General features: G+C 38.1%; 1 protein-coding gene across 2 annotated transcripts in view; it reads right to left on the bottom strand.

The window, feature by feature from the left end:
* Positions 1 to 25,012, bottom strand: part of zfhx4 (zinc finger homeobox 4) — a 249,213-nt gene that overhangs the window by 32,831 nt on the left and 191,370 nt on the right. For both annotated transcript variants that reach the window (XM_078540278.1, XM_078540279.1), the window contains exon 5: positions 5,184 to 5,303. In XM_078540278.1, the coding sequence (XP_078396404.1) occupies positions 5,184 to 5,303 (120 nt within the window). The remainder of the gene's footprint in view (positions 1 to 5,183; positions 5,304 to 25,012) is intronic.

Genomic DNA, 25,012 nt, shown 5'->3' on the forward strand with positions numbered 1-25,012 from the left:
ATGGATTATCCACTCGGCACTTGCACTTCAGCCTTGTTTTTGCACTCATGCACTAGATTCTGCCGTCATTGAGGATGAGGATGTGCATGGTGCCTCCTCCTCCCATTAGTTTTTTAATTATTCGTCACCATTCACAATTGGATATGGCAGGACTGCAGAGCTTTGATCTGATCTGTTGGTTGTGAGATTGCTTAGCTCTGTTTGTAGCATGCTGCTCCCACCATTTAGCATGCATGCAGTCCTGTATTGTAGCTTTGCCAAGTTGGCAGCTCATTCTTGAGTATGCCTGGTGCTGCTCCTGGCATGCTCTTCTGCACTTCTTATCAAACCAGGATTGTTCCCCCTGGCCTGAGTCGAGTGAGCGTTATGCCGATCTATAAGGTAACAAATTGTGGTGGAAAACGATTCTGCTATTGCTGATGGCCCACAGTACCTCACAAATGCCGAGTTTTGATCTGCCAGATCTGTTCAAAATGTATCCCATTTAGCCTGGCTGTAATGCCTTACAACATGATGGACAGTATTCTCAGTGTGAAGATGGGACTTTGTCTCTACAAGGACTGTGCAATGGCCATTGCTATCAATACTGTCATGGACAGATGCCTGTGTAACAGGTAGATTGGTGAGAATGAGAAGAAGCTGGTTTATCCCTTGATTACTTCACCACCTTCCACAGCGTAGCAGCTGTGACCTTCAAGTTTGGGAAGCTAGGTTAGTAGTGGTGTTGCTGATACCTAGGTCAATGCCGGGTTATCCACCCTGCTTTATTCTTCTTGTACTTTGTAGTAGCTGTTTGGTACAACTGAGTGGCTTGCTAGATCATTTCGAAGGGCATTGCTGTGGGCCTGGAATCACACATTGCTCAGGCCAGGTACGGGCAGCAGATTTCCTTCCCTAAAGCACATTACTGAACCGTTTTTACAACAACTTGATAATTTAATGGTCACTAGCAAAGATATAAGCTTTTTATTCCGGATTAATTTAATCTGAATTTAAATTTCACAGTTGCTATAGTGGGATTTTAATTCATGTCCCCGGATCACTCATCTAGGCTTCGAATTACTAGTCCAATAACATAACCTGTATGCTACTGTACATCTGGTGATATGTTACCTGTGATACAAATATTTGGAATAAAAGTCTAGCCAGCTCTATGTCATAAAAAAGAAAAAATAGGCACATCAGTCTCAGACGTGCAATGCTGATCTTCCAGCCTATCACAGTATTCTTTCCAACAGCAAACTGCCTGGATATTACACTGGTTTTGGGTAGGCATGTCACATACATCTCATGGCAAACAGAAAAGCACATTTACCAACCTTTACAATCTCATCCCTGCTCAGCATCTTATATATTTTTTAGCTCTTTATTATAAGCACTTTGAATTTTAACTTTCAATTTTCACCATCTTCCAGTCAGTTTGAAACTGAATTATTTTGAAGGTGAAGACAGCATCATTGGACAATGTCGTGAAAATATATCCCATAATGCAATGAATATGAGGAATCAATTGGTGCCAGGTACTACATAAAATACATATAATATATATAAAATGTATATAAAAAGAATATACTATGTGATGAATACACACTGATTTATTTAAATGAAACATAAGACAGTGAAGCTATTTTAAACAGATGGCACTATGTAAATTCTAATATACGTAAATTATTCCTATTGCGTGTTCTTAGAAAGGTCTTCATGACAAGAGCTATCATTAGTAGAAAAAAAATCATACCTATCTTTTTGTCTACCGACAAATACTTTTACTTCATAAATGCTATCTTTTGACAAGCAAGTCCTTAAGCAGCACATATTACATTTATGGCTGACATTTAATTTTTATTAACATTATGTTTAATACTCAGCTTTAGAGCTTGCTGTCACATTCCTTCACACAAAATTGTTTCTGCTTATGTATGTATTCTGACCTCATTTTATTTTCACCTCTAACAATAATGCACTATTCTAAGTAGCTGCCACATGATATTTCTCAGATTGACACAAGTTCTTCATGATCCTGGTTGCTTGGTCAATTACAACAAAACAAAATGTGGTGTGTGATATTTGCACAGCAAGAATCTAGTCTACAAGTCAGGCAATTAACCTGGTTGCTGATTGCTGCTGTCTGCGAGATCTGATTTTCAAAAATAGCCCTGACATTGCTTATCTACTTGAAGATAATGTGGCACTATTAACATAGAATCATCTAGTTAGTATACAGTTCCAATTATTGTCTAGTGGGTACAAATAAAACACATTCATCTATTATGTCCTATATCCAAATGCCTACTTCTTAAATTAATTCTGTGACTTATGTCCAAATCTCAACCATCATTGTTTGTGCTTTTTTTTGTTAGTAATAATTGGTACTGAATTATCCACAAGCATTATAGGCCTCAGTAATACAAAGAGCCAAATAATACTAATATAGTATCTGAAAACAAATGTGATGTATTTCAAACGCTAATAGGATTATCGCTGAACAGATAATGAGAGCATCCAAAGCGAGAGTAGCAAACAGCCTGTTTAAATATTTAAAAGAGGGAATACAGATGAGAAAGAAAAATTCTAGGGGCCAATCAGCTAAAATACTCATGTTGCAAAGAATTAGAGATGCTAATTAGAAGTAGTAGACTGTTAGCTACTTCCATTTAAGAAAACCATTACCACTGTCCTTAACTGCACATTTGAAAAAATATTAAAATTCGCTTATTTGTACTATTTTGTAACACCGACCCCATTATTAATGTAATCATTGAATTTTTAGATACAATTGACAGCACAATGTATAGTTACATTGATATAGCATTTAAGTATAACAAAACCATGCATCCTTGCAATTTAATTATAAAACATTTTAGAATAATATTTTAAAATCTGAATATTAAAATATTATTTTGAATCTTATAAGTGATGATGTTTGGAATGATTTAATCCAGGGAGAGATGTGCCTTTGCGTCAGACATGCTGAATGTATTAACTAAATTTACAGCATCACAAATTTCATATTTACATAGTATTCACCTCATGCAACAAAAAGCTTTAATTGGATGCTTTCAGTATGACATTTTTGGCTTTCAAAAATGCAGATTGGTTATTTTGCTTTTAACCTACAATATTAACATTCTGTACAGTTCAGAAGCTGACTGTAAAATTATAGAAATTTTCTGATCCAGATTGTTTATTAATCCATAGCATTACAGGAACACCAAATCTAAAATATTGTTCAATGTGAATTTTAGTACTAAATCTCTACTACAGTCCATCATTAGTTAATTGGTTTCAAAGATTTTAAATGACTGCAGTTAAATAGAATACAATAGCAGATGTAGTGCTTTTCTATTATATTTTACATCTCTTGTCATTGATGTGAAATACAGAGATGGAAAAGTAGGTTAACCATTACTGACCCATAGTTCAAATGGCAGCATTTTAATGTCAAACTAAGTCATGCATCAAGTCCAAAGCTCAAACTTTGCACTAGTATGCCTACAGTTGGATGAGAATATGTTTTGAGTATTTTACAAAGTCTTTGATTAGCCATAAAGAAAACTTGCAAAAAAATCAGATTTGTCCTTATAAAGTCTGTGTCCTTAATGTTTTAGTTTTAATTCAATAGATCAAGAATTATGGTTTCCCTCCTTAGTACATACCTAAATTATTTTGAAGTAATAAAAATAAATTAATGTTTGTGAATAAGGAATGCTTGCTCACAAACTAAGATATGTCTAATGGTAATTTCGCTTGGAATAATGAAGGTTAATTTACATCTTACTTGTGTATACTGTTATTATGAAAACTGTTCCCTTAAGCCCTGTCAGAGACACATTACATCAATGAAGTGCAGAACTAATCTGGAGTTTATCCAGATTAATACATTTGCATTGAAAATGCAATTCTGATTATAATTAATCTAAAGTGACGCTAGATTAAAGTGCCAATATAAATGAGATATTGGTGAGTTCTGCTTCACCAGATGAATTTTCAGTTCAGTAAAAGCTGCTTGAATTTTGCTTCCTGATTATCCCAATGTACCAATTACTGAGATAAACTTGCATGCAAACAACATGGTGACACAAGTGTTTTAATGCTAGAACACAAAATGACAAGGTTTAGCACCTAACCGGGCTTTATTTTACTAGGGTCTATATTGCATAATCTGAAATGATTTTGAAGTTGTGCAAATTAAATTGAAAAGGCGAAAATCTATTTTCCTGGTGCAAGTCAATTTGGCTAGAATTGAAACTGCCTACTAGCTGTTGTGTCAATAAAGTTACCACTTGTAAATGCTTATTAAAATTCCCTTATTAATCTTCACGCAAGGCAGTGGTGTTCCTTTGTTTAAAAAAAAGTTTGTATTTATTTTCACAGACCCATTTTTGAGCTCGTGTGTCTTCTGTGCATAAAAAGACATAGGGCTACCTGGAACCAATAGTTTTTAACCTATTTCAGTGTTTCTGCTTCACTGCATCCAACATAATTTAACTGCCTAATATGCTGCAAAAGCAGCTAACGTAATATTAATTCTTGACTGCAGTTTTCTCTTTGATACAAAAAAATCAGAAAAATACAAACTAAGACGAAAAAAAGCAAATCATGCATCCTGCAATATCCGCCAAATAAAATAAGGAACAGAGCTATGGTATTTATACCAGATGCTGGTTTTATGCAAGATGCGATTATAGGAAGACAACTTCTGCAAAAAGCATTAATTCAGAATTTATTGCTCAGGTAGAGAAGGCTGCTTTGTATTACTAAGGAAAATGACTAAAAAATAAGTAGGCTGAAAGGCCTCTGGTCAGTGATACTGATATGCCTCACCATAATGGAAAAAATACATGATTGGTATCTAATCCTGAGCTTAAGCAAAATTAATATGTCATCAGAGGAATCACAAGTACAGCAAAGATTAATGAAAGGCGCTTAAAATTACAAGCACGCAAACTTATTTGATTAAAAAATAATCTCACTGGCCATTCTGTAATATTCTTCAACTTATCCGCATCTATCCTGTCAGATGGTTATGATTAAAAATAGGTCAGCGTGAGGCTACTGATAGAAATCACATGTAAAACACACATGTGACGAATATAATTGAGACGGGGGAGGGGAACTGTGCAAATAATTTTAAGATCAAAGAAAATTTAATATGGAAAAATGACAAAATCTACAAGTATTACCAGAGTCTTTGTCAGACTTCTTGTTTTCTTTGTTGTCTTTTTCAGTTTTGTCCTTGTTATCAGAAGCACCAGCTGAAACAGTGGTTTTACCAGGACCTTCAGAGTCTTCACTCTGCTCATCTGCAATTAAAAATGTGAGGGAGATTAGGAAAGCAGATTACAAACTGCAGGGTTTTGTTTAGGGGAAACATTTACTCTATTCCATAGCCTGTACTTTACAGATTGTAAAAAATAAAACAAATACCATATGCAGCCCAGTACTAATTTCAAAGCTTTTACTCATTATTGGAAGGTTAAGTCTAAGTAAAATATTATTTACCTCTGGTATATCTAAAGTAATGTAGTTAATTGCATGTCTGGATATCTAATTAATGTCAAACTTCGGATGTTTTCTCGCAGCATTTGTAAAAATGATTATAAAACATATCTACATCTGTTGATATGAATGATACTAGAAAATTTATAGTTTACTTGTTGGCAGGATTTTAACAACAGTACATAATTGAATATAGTCAAGCATAACATTTACTGAATGCCACAATAGAAAATTTAGCTAATTTAGATTTTTGGTCATTTTACATTGATTGGAAAATGTATGATTCATTTTAGAAAAGATGACTGTCTATAGGGGGCACTCCTTTAGATAAAACGTAATATTCTCTCAAACAACTTTCAGTTGACATCCATTTAAAAATGTTTGCTATAGAACATATGCATTGCACAACTCCATCTATATCCATATCCAAATCTATAAATACAAAAGCTGACACCAATTTAAATAGTTATATATTCTTCCAAGTTGTAATCGTGCTGGATTAATCTGTTTATGCAGTTAGCTGCATGGCTAGGGTTGCGCAGCACTAATCCATGAAATGCCCACTGTTCCTTTTCATCCTGTGATCATTTGTCTCTCACTGTGTTGATGTCACATTTTAATGAATTTTTAGCAGTCTGAGTAATGCCAGATAACCAGACTGCAACTCCCACAGCACTGCATGCTGCGTTCATTGCATTTCAAAATAAAAATCATATTTGCAAGTCCCGGTAGGAATTAAACAAATTAGGTGATGGAAACAAAATGGCGTAGTATTCTGTCGGTCAAAGCAAAAGACTGCACTCATCAGATTCATAAAATCTTAATAACCATAACCATAAGAATTGACCCTGAGGAAGTGAACAGGTCCCGAGCACACTGAGATACAGTCCCCCAGTCCTTGTTTGATAAGCAATGCTTTTGTTAACTGACTAAGACAAGTTAACCCCTTACATTCCATATTACTATCCCATTTTACATTTATGCACAACACATCAGCTCAGGAATAAATATAACATAACATTTTCATTGCAAATGCTATAGTGATTGAAGGGGGAGAAATGAGCACACTCTGAATGCTATGTTTTATTGATAGTGTTCTGACAGCAGGGTGAAATATTCCCTGTCATATGCCGCAGCCGGTTGCAAAAATTGCTAGTTTAGCACTCAGATGACTTTTGGGTGACAGCATTCCAAAATTCTGAAATGTAGAAATAATAAACCTGAGTGCTGTGCTCAATCAGTGGATTAAAACATTCTATGCATATAACAAATGCTATGTTTGCTTTTACACACAAGTACAGATTGTTTAATTTTATTTTTCAATTTGAAACCAATTCAATTTATTTGCTGTGCGTATTAGATTTGATATGAATAGGTTTTGCCTTTACACAGAGACAAGAAATGGGATCATTTTAAACTGATCTCTTTTAATCCATCTCAAGGGTGTGTTAAAAACAGATTGATCTAAATTGATTTGTACCTTGATGTGCACAGATTAACCCAGTTCATACTGATTAGAATTGGTTTCCAAACTCTATTGAACTGCATCTACTTCTCTTATTTGTCTCAATGGTAGTGTTTCAGTATTTTCCGACCCTGATTGTTAATCAAAGTAGAGACTCTGCAAGCTCGCTGGTCGCAGTAGGTGGACAAGGCTGTATTTGTAAAGGTGGTAGGGGAGCACAGTTTGGGCTGCTGTGAGTCTGTGATCATGACCTGATAGGACTGTTAATGCCAAGTGCACACACAGCTCATATCCAGTGTCGGGCCCTACAACCTTAGAAAGCTTGTGAAAGACCTTTCTTTCTCATCCTTGGGAATTTATGCATTGTTCTTTTACTGGATTTACTGACCCATTTCCCGTGGGCGAGGAAATGAAGTGTCACGGAGTGTCCTTACCTTCGGGGGACATGAAATTTTCAAGGCTATCACGGCACACATTAATAAAACATGGTGTGTTAAAAGGCAAATTATGAACCCAGTAAGAGTAACTATCATCTGGGTCTCATCAGTCAGTTTGCTCGGCTCTCTTCTGCCTTTCTGGTATGTGTTTTAAGAGCGAGAGAAATTCCCAGACATGTTCTCCTATACATCATCATGGAGTCTGACCCTGGCCTGACCCTCACAACAGTTTGACTAATCTGAACGTGAACAAAGACTTTATGTCAGCAGCACAGAGCAACTGTGGGATAGACTCTCCCCATCAACTTAATAGCAAACAGCAGTGCTGAGGCTATAACTTTAGAGGATTCCAACATGCCACAAACAAATAAACCTCTGAGGTAAACTGTTCACCAGATACATATTTTTATCTATTTGTTTGAATGCAGCAAAAAGAAAATATTTGTAAAAGAGCAACAGAGGCTTATTAGAAACTAGAAGCTGTTTATGGAAATATACATACTTTAAACCCTCCGAAAGACATACAGTAATTTTTCAAAATGACTCCTACGTGCATTAAAATCTTACATCCTGCTTGTATTTTCATTATGAAACAAAATCCAAAGAAAGAAAATCCTATCTGGTTTGATAAGAAATTGCACAGTTTTTACATCTTTTTATTTAAAAAAAAAGCCCTGATTTTTCCCATTGCATCTATAGCTAAATATGAAGTCATGTACTGCAGAAATTAAAAAGAATGATCAAGTAATATTTCCCTGCTTACAAGGAAAAGACTAAAGTGTATCAAATTAATGGCTGAAGGAGGACATGGCAGTCTATTTGCCTAATACATTTCTCATTATAAAACGTGAGACTTTCAAGGCCACAGGGTCTAAGTAGAGCTCAAAGTACTTTTTAATGCATAGGGTTTATTACATGCTGTGGTAAAAACAGGCATACTGCCCTGCTGAATGTTGGAGCTGTAGCTTTTCTTAATTATAATCAAAATTAATTAGCAGAAACTCCAGGGTTAGGTGATCTCCAAAGTGAATTCAATGATATTTTTAACTGTCTTTTTGTAATAGATATGTCACATTCTCAGTTGTGCCGAATATCATAAGCTTATGCTTGAGCAATGATTCATTTCCTAATCTGCTTTCATCTGAAATACCTAAATGGTATTAATTGCAGTTTAAATATATGCTACTTTTATTCTGGAAATGAAATGAAATGCACGTTAAAAGGTAGCTTTGAACAACATTTTTGACAAAAAAAAGGTTAAAATGTATAATATGGAGAATGGCACGAGAGCATTAATCATCAGAATAAAATTAACATTTATTAAATTTTAACGAGGGGCTAAAAGAATCTAATTCTAAACAGTTTAATGTTTTGAGCCTATATTTTGCACATGCTGTTTGGAAGATAACCACAATTAACGTCTAAAGCCCACTAAGCGTTAACTATAATAATTCATAATATTTTGCCCTTCCTAAAAATCTGTGCCCCCTTTTTCCCTCAGCATCATAGTTCTGTCATCAGCCAAGGCAGTCTAGCCATGGTGTCACTGACCAATGGGAGATGAATTCCTAGAGGGCAGGATTGGTCCCGCTTTCCTCAAGCTGCCTCCTCCCCTTGATGGAACACTCTAATTTTACAAATGGTTCTATCTAGGGTCAAGAGCAGCAACCTTCTCCTTTCACTATATGAAGTACAAAAGCTCTCTGTGGAGAATCAAGTTCAAATGCCATCTTCAAATGAAAATGATTCTGAGTTCTGACCCTCTGAATGAACATTCCTGCTCTACTACCAGCTTTAAACACCTCCTCCTACCATCCATTCATTAAAAATAGAGTACTCTTTTTCCCCAAAGGAATATTTAACGTAATGATGGACAATAGTTTTACAAGATAAAGCAGAAAATATAAAACACACTTAATTTATATTTATATTAAGTGTTACAGATTAACAAGAAAAGATCCCAGAAGTTGTGACTATCTTTTACAAGGAAGAAAAAGATTACTGTGTGTGAAATCCATCACTTCATATATAGTTTCTCAGGCTCTGGAGATGCCATTTTATTGCTGATATCTGCTCTAATTTTGACTCTGGATACCGTACCTTGATGTTAGACCTCAACTGCCCTTTCAGGGATCTCTGAGATCAAACTCTGCCGCCTTCTGCTTATGGGTAAATAATAATGACTTCAGGACAAAAACCTCTGACATACTGACAAAACTATCAGGTTCCATGTAGAAGTTAAAAGCATTACTACTAGGATATAGATCTCACCTATATTAAGGCATAGTCTTTGAAAGTGGTGTATTATGTGGATTATAGTGAAGTTCTTGCCATAGTGAATGTCCTGTAACAATACTATGAAATGTGACCTAAAAAACATTAGAGCAAATGTTTGGTCATCTTAGATCAGATGATTGTGTGTGACTGCTTCTTACTGAGGAAGGGTATTCTAGGTAAACCTAAACTGAACTGACAACAAAATCCACAAATGATTTTCAATTCTATTACAGTCACCTACCATCATAGTAGGTTTGCTGTAAAGTAATCACAAGCGCAGTTGTTCCAGACATAAACAAAAGTGAGTTTTGAATCATTGCACTATCGGATGCTTTACATTGATATTGTGGAGAAAAGGGGTTAGATTTTGATCTTCTGCAATGGTATAAATGGAGCAGGTTTAACATGGAAATAAAAATTGCCAGAGATGTAAACAATGTCAATAAACCATCATATGCTTTAAACTATTGTGCAATGTCAAAGTCTCTTGGTGTCATAGGAACCTGGGAGAGTATGCACAATTTGCCAGTTTTGCATGACTGATAAATGTGAGGGTATCATTACTGCAAATGTGATATTTGTGGCAGCACCCAAGATAAATTTGAATCATAATAAATATTTTTCCATTTGTCCAAAGAAAAGTCTGGTTATTTCCAATTGAAATGCTGTGCCATTGCTGGGTCAATGGTTCATTTTGTTTAAAACATAATGCTTTTTCCCACAAGAGCATTTTTGACCATTTAGAAGGAGGAGAATACCGAGGGCAATGGGCTCCAGACCCAAATAGCCTACACTCCTGCTACGACTAAAGGAAATGTCAGTGCCATTACATAGCATAATATTCCTGAGCACTCCAAAATGCTCTCCTTTACCTGAATGAAGGACTGTAAACATAAATATGGCTGGTGGGGGTGGGAGGCGGAGGGGGGGAGGGGTGGAGTGTGGGGGTCAGGGTGTGGTTGCATAAGATAAACAAGCACATGCACACATACAGGTAGGATTTGATATCACAAGATCTTGATACATACTTCACATTCTTGTTGTGGCCCATGCAAGCCAGTGCTTGATTGCCTTTCATTACGTATTTGTAGAAGTCGTCACAGAAATCAGTACACAACTGTTTATAGTAATATTCAAAAGCAGAAGCTGGCACTTAATTTAAAGCAAACTGGAGATTACTCTTTCTTTTAGTATGCTATTGCATTTATATCACTGTCATATTCCAAGAGCAGAGTGACAAATTAGTATCATAAAAGCCATACTGCAGATGCTGGAAATATGAAATAAAAACAGAAAATGCTCGAACATCTCAGCAGGTCTGGAAGCATGTGTGTTGAGAAGAAGAGGATTAATGTTTCAAGTCCAACATGACTTTCTTTTGATCTGCAGAGGTGTGTTGAAAAAGTGGGGGGGGGGGGGCTGGTCAAGTGAAACAAAAGGGAAAGTCAGGGGTAGATTAGAGGGATGAGGAGATTAAATACCAAAATCATCATGGAACAAAAGGCAGAGGAGGTGTGGTAATGGTAGTAGTAAAGAAACGAAGCTTTGGTCCAGAGTAGGTATTATTAGCAGAATATGGGTCAGCTCTGTCCGATAATAGAAGCATGGGCCAGAATATTACGCTGAGCGTGAAATGATGCGCGATGACATCAGGTGTGCGTGCTGACATTATTGCGCAGTCTCACGATGTTTCATTCGGCAGGCGTGCGCCGGAGTCAGCTGCGCGCCCGCCGATAATTAAAAGGCCTATTAAGGCCAATAACAATCTCATTAACTTGAAACTTATGCTGCCCTTCCAACCTAACGGTTGGCGGGAAGGCGAAAAGGCCAAGCGGCCTTTACGTTTTTTGGGAAACCTCATCCACGAGTGGGAAGAGGTTTCCTAAAGCTAATACACGTTAAATAAAAACTTTACTTTGGAATTAAAAACATGTCCCATCTCATGTGACAGAGTCATGTGAGGAGACATGTTTTATTAAAATTTTACTGCCTTTATTAGTTTTTTAAAAAAGTGCATCAATCCCTCTGAGGCAGGTCCGTGCCTCAGAGAGATTAAAGTGCTCTTTCGCGCATGTGCGCGAACTGCGCACCAGGCCCGGCTCTCCCTCCTCCCCCGCCCACACAGGCAGTGCCCAGCGCTGCCGCTCACAATCCACTCAGGGCGGGCCTCAAAAAACTTTACTTTGGAATTAAAAACATGTCCCATCTCATGTGACAGAGTCATGTGAGGAGACATGTTTTATTAAAATTTTACTGCCTTTATTAGTTTTTTAAAAAAGTGCATCAATCCCTCTGAGGCAGGTCCGTGCCTCAGAGAGATTAAAGTGCTCTTTCGCGCACGTGCGCGAACTGCGCACCAGGCCCGGCTCTCCCTCCTCCCCCGCCCACACAGGCAGTGCCCAGCGCTGCCGCTCACAATCCACTCAGGGCGGGCCTCAATTAGCCCACCCGTGTGAAATTGCAGTCCCGATTGCACCAGCCCATCCCCGCCGAACACACCCGCCAAGGGCAAAATCCTGCCCATGAAAACAAGATACAAATTGGCACATCGGGAAAGAAAAATTCAAAATGGAGGACAGAGTTCATGGTCTGAAGTTGTTGAACTCCTGTTGAGTCCAAAAGGCTGTAAAGTGCCTAATCGGAAGATGAGGTGCTGTTCTCACTGGAACATTGCAGCAGGCCAAGGACAGAAATGTGAGCATGAGAGCAAGATGGTGAATTGAAATGGCAAACAACCGGAAGGTCGGGGTCAAGCTTATGGACTGAGGGAAGGTGTTCCGCAAAGCGGTCATCCTGTCTGCGTTTGGTCTCCCCAACCTAGAGGATACAAATTCTGAGCAGTAAATACAGTATATTAAATTGAAAGAAATACAAGTAAATCACTGCTTCACCTGGAAGGAGTGTTTGAGGCCTTGGACAGTGAGGGGACAGTGAGGAGAGAGGAGGTAAAAGGGCAGGTGTTACACCTGGTACTAGTAAGTAATCAGTACCCTGAGAAGAGGTTCCAATCACAGGTCACAACTTTGATACCTAAATAACTATTAAGTGAGTTTAGGATTTTATAAACTGTGGAATTAGTTGATCTAGAACATTAAGGAGAATATATCTATCTCAGGTTTTGTTTACATGAACTATGCTCAACATATCAGCTAAACTGGTAATACATGGGGAAAAGGTCTGCAGCAGCTAATGAATAGATAGATAGCCTGAAGTGGCTAAGAAACAGACTGTCTACATCATTGCTGAACCCAAGCAATAAAAGTCTAATAAAAATGTATTTTTCTTTTCAAATCATTTATGGCAGAAAACATATGTTTCAGGCATATGGAGCCTTTATATTTATTCATAAATTAGTTCAGCACCTTCCTCCCATTTATCACAGTATGAAAATGATTTTAAATGGGTGAGTTTTGAATGAGTTAAAATATCGTCCTATGACTCTGTTGATTTATGCTTAGAAAATTATAGAGATAAATAAAGGTTAAAAATTCTGCTTAATGCTATTTTCAAGTAATTGCTTAATGATTTTGTTTAAAATTCTTCTGTTCGCTAATTTAGTGAGGTATTAACCCACACTTAGTTAAAACAGTAAACAGTGGAACATTACCTGAAAGCATTAACCAATTAACTGAGTGGTGCAACTTGCTCCACAAATCTGAGGTGTCAGCTGTGGCTCAGTTCATTGCACCCTCGCCTTTGAATCAGAGGGCTGTGGGTTCATGTCCCACTCCCGGAAACCAAGAACTGTGATTGTACTCGAAAGAGTTGCAATCAGTGACTGTTGATAACTCGAAAGAGTTTCCCGGAAACCAAGAACTGTGATTGTACTCGAAAGAGTTGCAATCTGTGACTGTTGATAACTCGAAAGAGTTTAAAACAGTAAACAGTGGAACATCACCTGAAAGCATTAACCAATTAACTGAGTGGTGCAACTTGCTCCACAAATCTGAGGTGTCAGCTGTGGCTCAGTTCATAGCACCCTCGCCTTTGAATCAGAGGGTTGTGGGTTCATGTCCCACTCCCGGAAAACCAAGAACTGTGATTGTACTCGAAAGAAGTTGCAATCTGTGACTGTTGGTAACTCGAAAGAGTTTCCCACTCCTGGAAACCAAAGAACTGTGATTGTACTGGAAAGAGTTGCTCCACAAATCTGAGGTGTCAGCTGTGGCTCAGTCCATAGCACCCTCGCCTTTGAATCAGAAGGTTGTGGGTTCATGTCCCACTCCCGGAAACCAAGAACTGTGATTGTACTCAAAAGAGTTGCAATCTGTGACTGTTGATAACTCGAAAGAATTTGCTCCACAAATCTGTATCTTCAAGCAACCTACATTTAGAGTTGAATTTTTTTTCTAATGCAGATTTGGTTGCGTATTTCTATAGCTCATATCCAAATAGTGTGTGTTATACATCAGTCTGAAAAACTGAAACCTCATGAAACAAGTGTATCTATTTCATCCATTTCTAACAGAAAATGAAGGATACCTGGGAGTGATTACAAGGTTGTAATCTAATTTAGGGTTCAGACAGTGTCATCAACCATGAGAATGGACTCGAGCAATTTTAAACAATCATTTAAACTATTCAATTAGATTACAACCTTGAAATCCCTCCCTGTATTTTCCATTATTTAGAAGTATATTATTTCAATTTTATGTTGGGATTGTATTCTGCTTTGGGTTATTGGTTTTTGTGTTGGTGGTGGCTTTCCATGCCGATGCCAACAGTCAGTATGATTGTATTCTGAGCCATGACATTATTCACACAGAAGGATTAACAAGTATGATGTTACTCCTGCTGGTTTATGAACAAGAAAACTACAACTGATAACAATGTGCATTTAAAAAGCATCTTTAATGAAGTAAAATGTCACAAGGCACTTCACAGGAGCATTATAAAACAAAACTTTACACTGAACCATAAAGTGAGCAGACATTATACTCACCAAATGTTCAGCTATTGCATTGAGTACAGTATTTGGCTAGTTATACAAAATAAGCCAAGCAGTGCAAAGATTTGTTTTTACACTGCAGGTAAGCCCATCAGTGCATGAGATCAGTTTGGTTTTGGCTTCTGATAATTAACCAATGTGTAATGAATAGATCATGTGATATTTGACTGTTGATTTACAATACTCCCATCATCATTTTTCACTAGAATGTGTTGCTGTTTTTCACCCTTGATTCAAAGCTATACTTCATCTTGATTCATTCACTCCACAAGACTTCATTAAATAGTTATTTAGTTACTAATTGGGAAACCAGTTTTAAGTGATTTCTGTATTTTGTAAAAGACCACACAGAGATCAAATAAAAATCCATCTATAAATAATGCAGTAAAGAATTATAGGACATGTTGCCCACCTCCTGCACCTTTGTATAAATTGATGCAAGTGTCTTTTGTTTCAAAATGACCAGATCTTTGGGGGAGGAGTCACAGTGATAGCAGTCTTCTTGCATCAGCACACAACTGATTTTTTCAACAGGTTGAACGGAATTAAATATAACTATAGTCAGTGTAGGCATTGGTACTTTATATTTTTTTCACAACACACACAGCAGCTGCTTATTCCAGCCAAGACAACTGACCACATTCATCACCAAATGCCTCAATTTCACTCAAGGTCAGAACATTAAGGCAGCAACTACTAATCAGCCATTTTCATGAAAAGCTCACAGAATACAGCCAAACATGCTGTGCCTCAGTTGAAATATATACTTGCAATTTAATAGTATGAAAACCTCACAGGTGTCCAATTTGAATGATTGTAGAATTTTGTTATCAGAGTTTTTACACTCTGATACTGAAGTTAGCGAGATAGTTCAAATGGGATAATTGTGATAATTAATTATACTCTTATTTCACCATTAACAGAAAGAAATATCAAGCATCTGTTTGTAGGATACATATTTTATGTGTGGGTTATCTTATAATGTTCAGTGTCCGATGTCAGATCACAGCAGACATACTTATGAATAGATGGATATATTCTCAACCAATTCAAGCAGCACAGGAAGCAGCAGTTCATATAAAACTGTGTGCAGGTTTAAAAAATATGGAAATGGTATCTTAATATTCTGTCAGTGAATATTGCTTATATCATTGTTCCTGCAGCAGGACAGCAAGTCTGATGGAAACAATTATCATTGCATTAAAAATAATCAAGATAAAATCCTTTCCATTCTGATATTTTTCTTCTTTTTCCTTGTTTATTAAAGGATGATTTTAAACATCTGTCTCTTAATTGTTTCATCTATGTTGAAGCCGAAGGGTAAAAATTTCACACATGCCTTCCAACGTGACCTGTGGTTAGACAGAAAACAGTTTTACCAGTCACCACGCAGCTTCCTGTCTATAACTTCTGAAAGCACCAGAGGCCGAGGTTAATGGCCTTTCCAATCTCTGTGATAAGAATTCATTTTGTTCTATTACCAGCAGTTATCGTGGAGTCTGCTGCATCACTTCAGCAGGGTTCAATCAATGAGAGAACCTAATGAAGTAACCAGCTGTAGCTCTATTTCCCTGGTCAACTCTATCAGACAAATAAAATCTATCAGACAAATCCCAAGCCCTTTCTTAGTAACAGCATCTTCATATGCAAAGTTTATATGCATACAAATTAGTGACATTGAGGAAGTGTGTGAAATGAGCTTGGAAATTGCAGCATTGAGGGTGACAATAGTGCCACATGGGTTGGAGTGGTGCAAATGTTTGAAGCATCTCAGATTTGCTTTTCACTAGTGAAAGTTTCAATGTTGAATTAGCTGCAGCATTTAAAAAAAATCTATGGCAATTCTTCTTTTGAAACCTACCAAAGAACCTGCTTCATCTTCGAGAAAACTCAAGCTTTTTTATTGTTTCATGGTCTGAAGCTGCAGGTGTGGCATCTGTGAAGACTTACAAACTGCGTCAATTACAAACTTTGCTTTAACAATCATCATTTTTATACGGAAAATTAACTTTGTGGGAGTTTTTATTTCAAGTGTATGTATTCTTCAGTTGCATAATAAAGCTACATTTCATTTTTTATTCCAATTTGGCAACAACTTTATAAAAGGAATTATCCTTCAAAAAAAAACAACGGTTTTTCCAGTGTGTAAACAAGCATTTAAGACTTATTGACAACCTGTTAAGCTGAATTACGAAATGAAAGACAGCACAATAATAGCTCTGCTATTTCATTGAAAATTCCTTTAAAACAAAGACTTTTTCTTGTTCTTTCCTCGGACACAATGGGCAGAATCCTACTGCCTCAGTTTTTAAATGCGGGACAGGACCATTCCTGGGCCATGATCCTGCTGGTTTTTGATGTGTTCCCACCTGCACAATCGTCCCGGGAACCCCATCCAACTAAGGATGGTGGGCGGGCTGCGTAGATGGGAGGGCCAGTGGGAGCACGCACGGCTGGACAGCCGGCAGCACCATCGGGGCAGGTGATAAGATTCCATGCGGCTGATAAGATTCCGCTCAATTAAATTCTTGAGGCTGTTTGCACAGTCTATGAAATACAGCAGTGCCACATTGGGCCACATCAAGTCAGTCTGTTATTTGCTGTACTATATGTTTAAAGCTACTTGTAGCTTTGCTTACTTCAGTCTGTTAAACAAGACAAAGTAACCCACAATGAAATTTGTACTCTTTTAGCTAGATTAGCTGCTTCTTCAAATCCAAATTAGTGGAAGCAATGACATTTGCTTCTGGAAAGGAAAATAGCACAGAAGAGGAACCAATAAAGCAATTGCTGAGATTCAAATCCACAAGTATCCACAGAAAATATCTATTTCATTAAAACCTAAACAATATTACTGGTACATGTTCAATGGAACATGTTGTGTATTGGGGCATAAAAGTAGTCAGGTTATAAAGGCTGCACATGTACTTCTTCCAAAGATTAAAGTTTGATGCTTTCTACATTAGTAACATAGTTTTCTCTTACAGTTACCACTTGAGTTTGAATAAAAACTGGAGTTATTATTCAATGACTAGAGTGCAGTTTCTATTAAACTCTCATTATATTTTATGATATTGAAAATAATTGAAGCCCATTGCATATTACGTTCCACAAGCAAATAAGACCGAAAATGCTAATATGCACAAAACTAGTTTTTCATTCCATTCAACCTAACACCTCATCCACTATTTCATGGAACTATGCAAATAACTTTTCATAACAGTAACTACACATAATGTACCACTCCAAGGCCTTTTCCATCCTTCGTCTTTAAACTGAACTCCTACTACCATTGCACAAGTGAGTTCAAGTTGGATTTAAATCCTTAAAATGTATAGATTTCATTGGGAAAACTAAAGGATCATGTGTATTCCAAGCCATACATGAAAGCAGATAAGATTATTATACCCAGAAGGCGTTTTAAGAACATATGTCAATTTTCTTTTATGGAACGTACTGATTGTGTGCTATTGATTGCATCTTAAACAAAGTTGTTACAAAATCCAACCGTTAACAATTCACATTGAAAGGAACAATCGATATTTAAATGACTCTCTTCATTGATTTAAAATTAACTTTCAATTAAGAGATCCATATGACTTTTAAATGTAACACTTATCCATTCCAGCGAAAAGGTACAATTATTGATACTCTTAAACAGCAGTGGCTGGTTTCACATCGATTCGGTCATTTGTGCTGTGATTCGTTAGCGTCATCAGCCTTAAAAACACGTCCAAAGCTTCACAACGCCTTATACCACTAGCAGATGCAAGGATGGGTTTGTTATATCAGCATGCTAACATGTTTCCCATTAAAATGCAAGAAGCTTGGAAAATAACAACAGGTAGGACAAATGGAGTTGCAGTTATTTGAAAATGTATCTTTATCTGTACGGTGCTGCTAAATACCTTCAGATTTTAGGCTGCTAGATTGCACTGCAATAGAGTGAACCTTTATTTTGACTAATTAGGCTATTGATAGCTTATGTTTCTGTAGACAAGCAATGGACAAAATCTTTAACAGCTATATTGATCCATCTAGAGTTCAACTATATTTTTTGGCTATGATCAGCTCCTGTAAGATATCTGAGTGGGTATCATTTAATATAATCCATGATATCATTGACACACAATTTGTGTAGTGTCTTAACATGAAATCCAGTGTCTTAACATAGGGAATGGTACTTAGACCTTATTAAATAGAATACTGCAATTAAAGTTATTAGCACTATTTACATGCAGCCTTGTTAATTTGCAAACAATTAGAACTAATGCTAGCTTCTAATTAAGCCATGCTGCTGAACAGAACTGAGTGGTTAATTAGAAGGAACTGAATAAGAAATATGCCCCTTAGCCTGCCAATTTCACAGCACTTTGCAACTCACTTCACCTCATGTTGAATCCAAGTAACAAAAGCATTTACATTAAGTGCAGTTTAACAATGAGAGTGGTTTATTGCGTCCTCATACAGCAGGTGTACCCTGTACACGTAGCTATTATTTTCTATTATTTGGCATGATTCACCCAGTGATTAAACAGAAAAGTGCAACAGAAAGAGAGAAAAGGGAAACAAAGTGTCATGATTTGGCTTTGTTGATTTAATTGCAATTATGATAGAATGGGAGTTATAGTTCTCTTGAAATGTCAGGTTTATGTGGCACTGCAGCTTTTCATATTATGCTGAAAATGAATAGTTTTGTTATAAACGTTGATGGATTCTGTTCAATTGGCTATTGTATTAACTTTTTATTAAGTACATAGAAACCAAAATTTTGATTTCCATGTCTTCAGGGATGCATGGAACTTGCACTGGGGTTTGGAAAATGGTGCACCAAATGTAGAGGGATATCATTCCAAATAATTATTTTAAAGGGTCAAGCCTTTCAATTCAATGGTCCAAATAAATACAAATTTACAAATAATTCATTAATGTGACCAGGTTTAGGAATGCTCTAAAAAACCCACTAGGCTCCTATCCTTGTCACAGCCTTGGTGCAGACAAGAGCTAAATGCTGCGGGGAGGTGCGAGTAGGACTCTTTCATATCAACACAGTATCAACACAGTATTCAACAAAGTAAGACACCAAGGAGCCCTTGCAAAATTGTGGTCAATTGGGATAAATGGGAAACTGTCCTATGGCTGGAGTTGTACCTGATGGAAGTGGTTGTCAGAGACCAATCATCGCAACCCCAGAGCATCACTGCAGGGGATACTTAGAGTAGCCTCCTTATTCGAACCTCGGATGACTGACCTCCAACAACCACAACCATCTTCCTTTGTGCTAGGTATGACTCCAACCAGTGGAGAGTTTTCCCCTGATTCTCATTGACTCCAGTTTTGCTAGGGCTCCTTGATGCCACACTCGGTGAAACGCTGCCTTGATGTCTCATCTCACCTCAAGTTCAGCTCTTCTGTCCATGTTTGAATCAAGACTGTAATGAGGTCAGGAGCCGAGTGGCCCTGGCGGAACCCAAACTGAGCATCAGTGAGCAGGTTACTGCTAAGCAAGTGCCACTTGATACCACCATTGATGACCCTTTCCATCACTTTACTGATGATTGAGAGTAGAGTGATGGGGCAGGAATTGGCCGGGTTGGATTTGTCCTGCTTTGTGTGTGTACAGGACATACCTGGGCAATTTTCCACATATCCGGGTAGATGCCAGTGTTGTAGCTGTACTGGAACAGCTTGGCTAGGGGCGCAGCAAGTTCTGGAGCACAAGTCTTCAGTACTATTGCTGGAATATTGTCAGGGCCCATAGCCTTTGCAGTATCCAGTGCCTTCAGCCGTTTCTTGATATCATGTGGAGTGAGTCGAAGTGGCTGAAGACTGGCATCCGTGATGCTGGGGACTTCCAGGGGAGGAGGCTGAGATGGATCATCCACTCGGCACTTCTGGCTGAAGGTCGTTCTAAGTATCTTTTGAACTAATGTGCTTGGCTCCCCCATCATTGAGGATGGGCATATTTGTGGAGCCTCCTCCTCCAGTGAGTTGTTTAATTATCCACCACCATTCACGACTGGATGTGGCAGGACTGTAGAGCATAGATCTGATCCCTTAACTCTGTCTATCACTTGCTGCTTATGTTGTTTGGCACGCAAGTAGTCCTGTGTTGTAGCTTCACCAAGTTGATACCTCATTTTTAGGTATGCCTCCTGTATGCCATCCTGCACACTTCATTGATCCAGGGTTGATCCCTTGGTTTGATGGTAATGGTAGAGGGGGGGAGGATATACTGGGCCATGGGGTTTTAAGATTGTGGTTGAGTACAATTCTGTTGCTGGTGCTGATGGAGAACAGATCTCATGGTTTCCCAGTCTTGAGATGCTAGATCAGTTTGAAATCCATCCCATTTAGTACGGTGGTAGTGCCACACAACATGATGGAGGGGATCCTCAATGTGAAGACAGGACTTTGTGTCCACAGGGTGGTCACTCCTACTGATACTGTCATGGACAGACGCATCTGTGACAGGTAGGTTGGTGAGGATGAGGTCAAGTATGTTTTTCCCTCTTGTTGGTTCCCTCGCCACCTGCCATAGACCCAGCCTAGTTGCTATGTTCTTTAGGACTCAGCAGCTCAGTCTGTAGTGGTGCTACCGAGCCACTCTTGATGATGGATATTGAAGTCTCCCACCCAGAGTACATTCTGTGCCCTTGCCACCCTCAGTGCTTCCTCCAAGTGGTGTTCATCATGGAGGAGCACTGATTCATCAGCTGAGGGGGTGTGGTACATGGTAACCAGCAGGAGGTTTCCTTGCCCATGTTTGACCTGATGCCATGAGACTTCATGGGTCTGGAGTCAATGTTGAGGACTCCCAGGGAAACTCCCTCCCAACTGTAAACCACTGTGCCATCACCTACTGGGCCTGTCCTGCTGGTTGGAAAGGACATACCCAGGGATGGTAATGGTGGTGTCAGGGACATTATCTGTAAGGTACGATGCCATGAGGATGACTATGTCAGGCTGTTGCTTGACTAGTCTGTGAGACAGCTCTCCCAATTTTGACACTAGCCCCCAGATGTTAGTAAGGAGGACTTTGCAGGGTCGGCAGGGCTGGGTTTGCCATTGTTGTTTCCAGTGCTTAGGTCGATGCCAGGTGGTCCATCCAGTTTCATACCTTTTTATTGGTTTTTTGGTGGTTTGACACAACTGTTAGGCTATTTCAGAGGGCATTTAAAAGTCAACCACAGTGGTGAAAGTCTGGAGTCACATATAGGCCAGACCAGGTAAGGACAGCAGTTTTCCTTCCCTGAAGGACAATAGTGAACTAGATGGGTTTTTATGACAATCGACAATGGTTTCATGGTCATCATTAGACTTATAATTCTGGATTTTTATTTAATTCAAATTCCACCATCTGTTGTGGTGGGATTTAAACCCGGGTCCCCAGAGCATTACCCTAGTTCTCTGGATTACTAGTCCAGCACCAATACTACTAGGGCACCTCCTCCCCACTTTTCAATAGGTAGTTCATTTCCTGACCCCTCTTCACCATTAAAAATGCTCAAGTATATTTTGAAATACTTATCACTCACCTGGATGGGTTCAGTGACAACAATCATCAAGAAGCTAGAGGTCTTCCAGGAAAAAGCAATGTGCTAGATCACTATCCTCACTACTAAACTCAGTGTCTACCATGAGTGCCCACAACTGCAGTTTGTACCACTTACCAGATATATTGGAGCAATTCACCAAATTTACCTCCTTCCACCAGAAAAATCTATCACCAGGAAGGAGATGAGTAGCATAAGAACCAAGTTCTCCCCAGCTTATACTGACTTTGACATGTACTGTAATTTTAAAAAATCATTCCCGGATCTAACTCTTGGGATTCCCTACTTACCATGATCATGGCTGTACTGCAGTACAAGGATTGCAGGCTTCATTTACTAAAGGCTCACCACTTTCTCAGGGCAACAGGATGGGCAAAAGTGTGCTCTTTCCAGTGTCTTTCTAGGTAAAATTTAAAAAGCCTTTCAGTTCAGTTTGGCACTAGGTCCTGACGTATGCCATCAGAGAGTTTTGTTGTAGAGTAATGGCTTTTGATATTTTTTAAAAATGTGCTAGAGAATGACAGGGAGAAAGTTCAAAGTGCTTTTAGCAACACTGTAGTTATGTGTAAATGTAGCCCGAGTCTGGTGTCAGGACACAAAATAAAGATGAGGAGCTCTCACTCCGCTTTGATTCAGGGTTTATTTGGGCCTTTACACTCAACACATACTCTAAGTTTAACATTTGTACAACAAAATTTCAGCCGGTATTAAATATGTGAGTGCACTGTATTGCACTCATTCATGGCAGTCTTGGTCCAAATGTTTATTGTTTCACAGTCAAACAGGAAGCTAGTATGAGTATTTAATTCTGTGATTCGTTATCAATGCGAATAAAGCAACATACATTTTAGTTTTATATCGGTTGCTGTTCAAAAACAAAAGGTGTTCTTTATGCATTCAATTATAACAGAGAACTGCTGCCCTAAATTCTTTAAATATAGTTGAATTACAGCAGCAGTGAGAAGAACAGTTCGAGTTGTTATAATATTATACACATTTATGATCAGGCATATAGGGTGCTGAATTAACAATGATTCAAGGAACACAGCACAACTGTATGAATCTGAGAATCATGGTTATCTTGTCTAGAGTGTATATAGCATGGTCACCGATTATAATGGAATTACACAAGTCTCTAGCATGAACTGATGCCACTCAGTCTCTAGATTGCTGCTTTTTTATGCCATGCCCAGTGATGTCCGTTCAACAGAAGTTAAACTGCCTCAGGCTGACTTATTCAGCACCTATGGGTAGCTTGTGATGTAATCCCTGAGAGTAAAATGCAAGCTAGCCAATTATATAAAGAACCAGTTTTTTTTATACATATAATCTGCTTCTTTCCACCTCACCCATCGGCATACCTACTTAATACTGTAAATATTTAAAGTCCTCATTATGGCTGATGATCATCACCATCACATTAATGCAAGGCAAATTCTTTATGAGCTAATGAATGTGGGATATATCACTGCTATTTTAACTGCTGTACAATTAGGAAGTCTCATCATAAATGCAGACACCAAAGTGTAAACTTCACTCCATCTTAGATTAACTTGTAATTTATTATTTTTCCCATCACATTCTGTAATAGTATAACTATCAAAATACAAAAGCTTCTGAAGTTATTGTGCTGGCTAGCAACATGACCAAGATCAAAAGGTACTGATGTGTGAATTCGATGCCTTAGCCACCCCCTGAAATGTCTAATCATATAATACAAGCGTGACATAATTCAGCATATATTATGACAGTAGCAATTACAGAAAAGTGCATGACACCATTATTTCCAACTGGAAATTAGATGATTATGCTAATTAAGTGACAGATAGCAGGTGGCACAAAGCGGCTGTTACATGCCTGTCTGATCCACAGAGAGACTCACAGTCAAAGTCTGCATGGCCTGCCTCGGCAATGAGTGGCTCAAATGCTGTTTAGTCCCTCAGTGAGGGTTTGGCATTTGCTTTGATTTAGCACTTCCTTATCACATCAAAGAGGTGAAAAAGGTAATTTTACAGGCTGGTGTGAAAAATCCACTGGCACTTTACCAATTTCAGCTGCTGCGATTTGCATGAGTATTAGCATATTACCAGTGTTACATTATAGCAAACTAATAGTCTCGTACAGATGAATCATTTTTAAGGGATGGACCGCTCAATTCACCAAGCTGGTGTACAGTGAAACCCAGTTAGTAAAGATGGAAAAAATGCAACTCCCTTTATAATTAAAAAATTACAATTTCTAAATGTAAATTGTGTTCCGGTTATAGTGAAATTAGTCACCCCCACCCCACCCCCTATCTTACAGTGGAAATGTAAACTCTTACGTTTCATTATTTTGCTTATGAAGATAGTTTGATCTGACTCCCTTTCATGGAAATCACTGCTTCCAGCTTCATGGTGATTATCATTTGTTGGATGTGGCCAATGAAAGATTTATGAAATAGAAACAGTTTAGCAGTGTCATAACATTGTTGATTTTATTTGGAGATACTTGTGGTGCTGCTGGATGATATGGGCTCTTTGAAAGCACTAATGACAAATAAATTACAATCTGGTAAATGCTATATTAATACTTTCTGAGACAATTCCTTTTAGGCCAGCACTTGTCCAATGGTGCTGTGAGCCTCTGCAAACCAAACTTCAATTGGATATGAAATAGGGAAAACAATGTTTCAGTAAGAATACCCTTCTTTCTGATGGAGTGGGCATTTTAACGATCACCTCTTCCTTAGAAAAAGGGGGTATGGGGTCGAGTGTAACACTCTGGGGTAATTCTTACCCAGAAATAGAAAACATCACAATTCCCCTTTCTGGAAGTGTTCAGAACAGTT

The sequence above is a fragment of the Cetorhinus maximus genome, chromosome 4, assembly GCF_964194155.1.
Source record: "Cetorhinus maximus chromosome 4, sCetMax3.hap1.1, whole genome shotgun sequence".
NCBI lineage: Eukaryota > Metazoa > Chordata > Chondrichthyes > Lamniformes > Cetorhinidae > Cetorhinus > Cetorhinus maximus.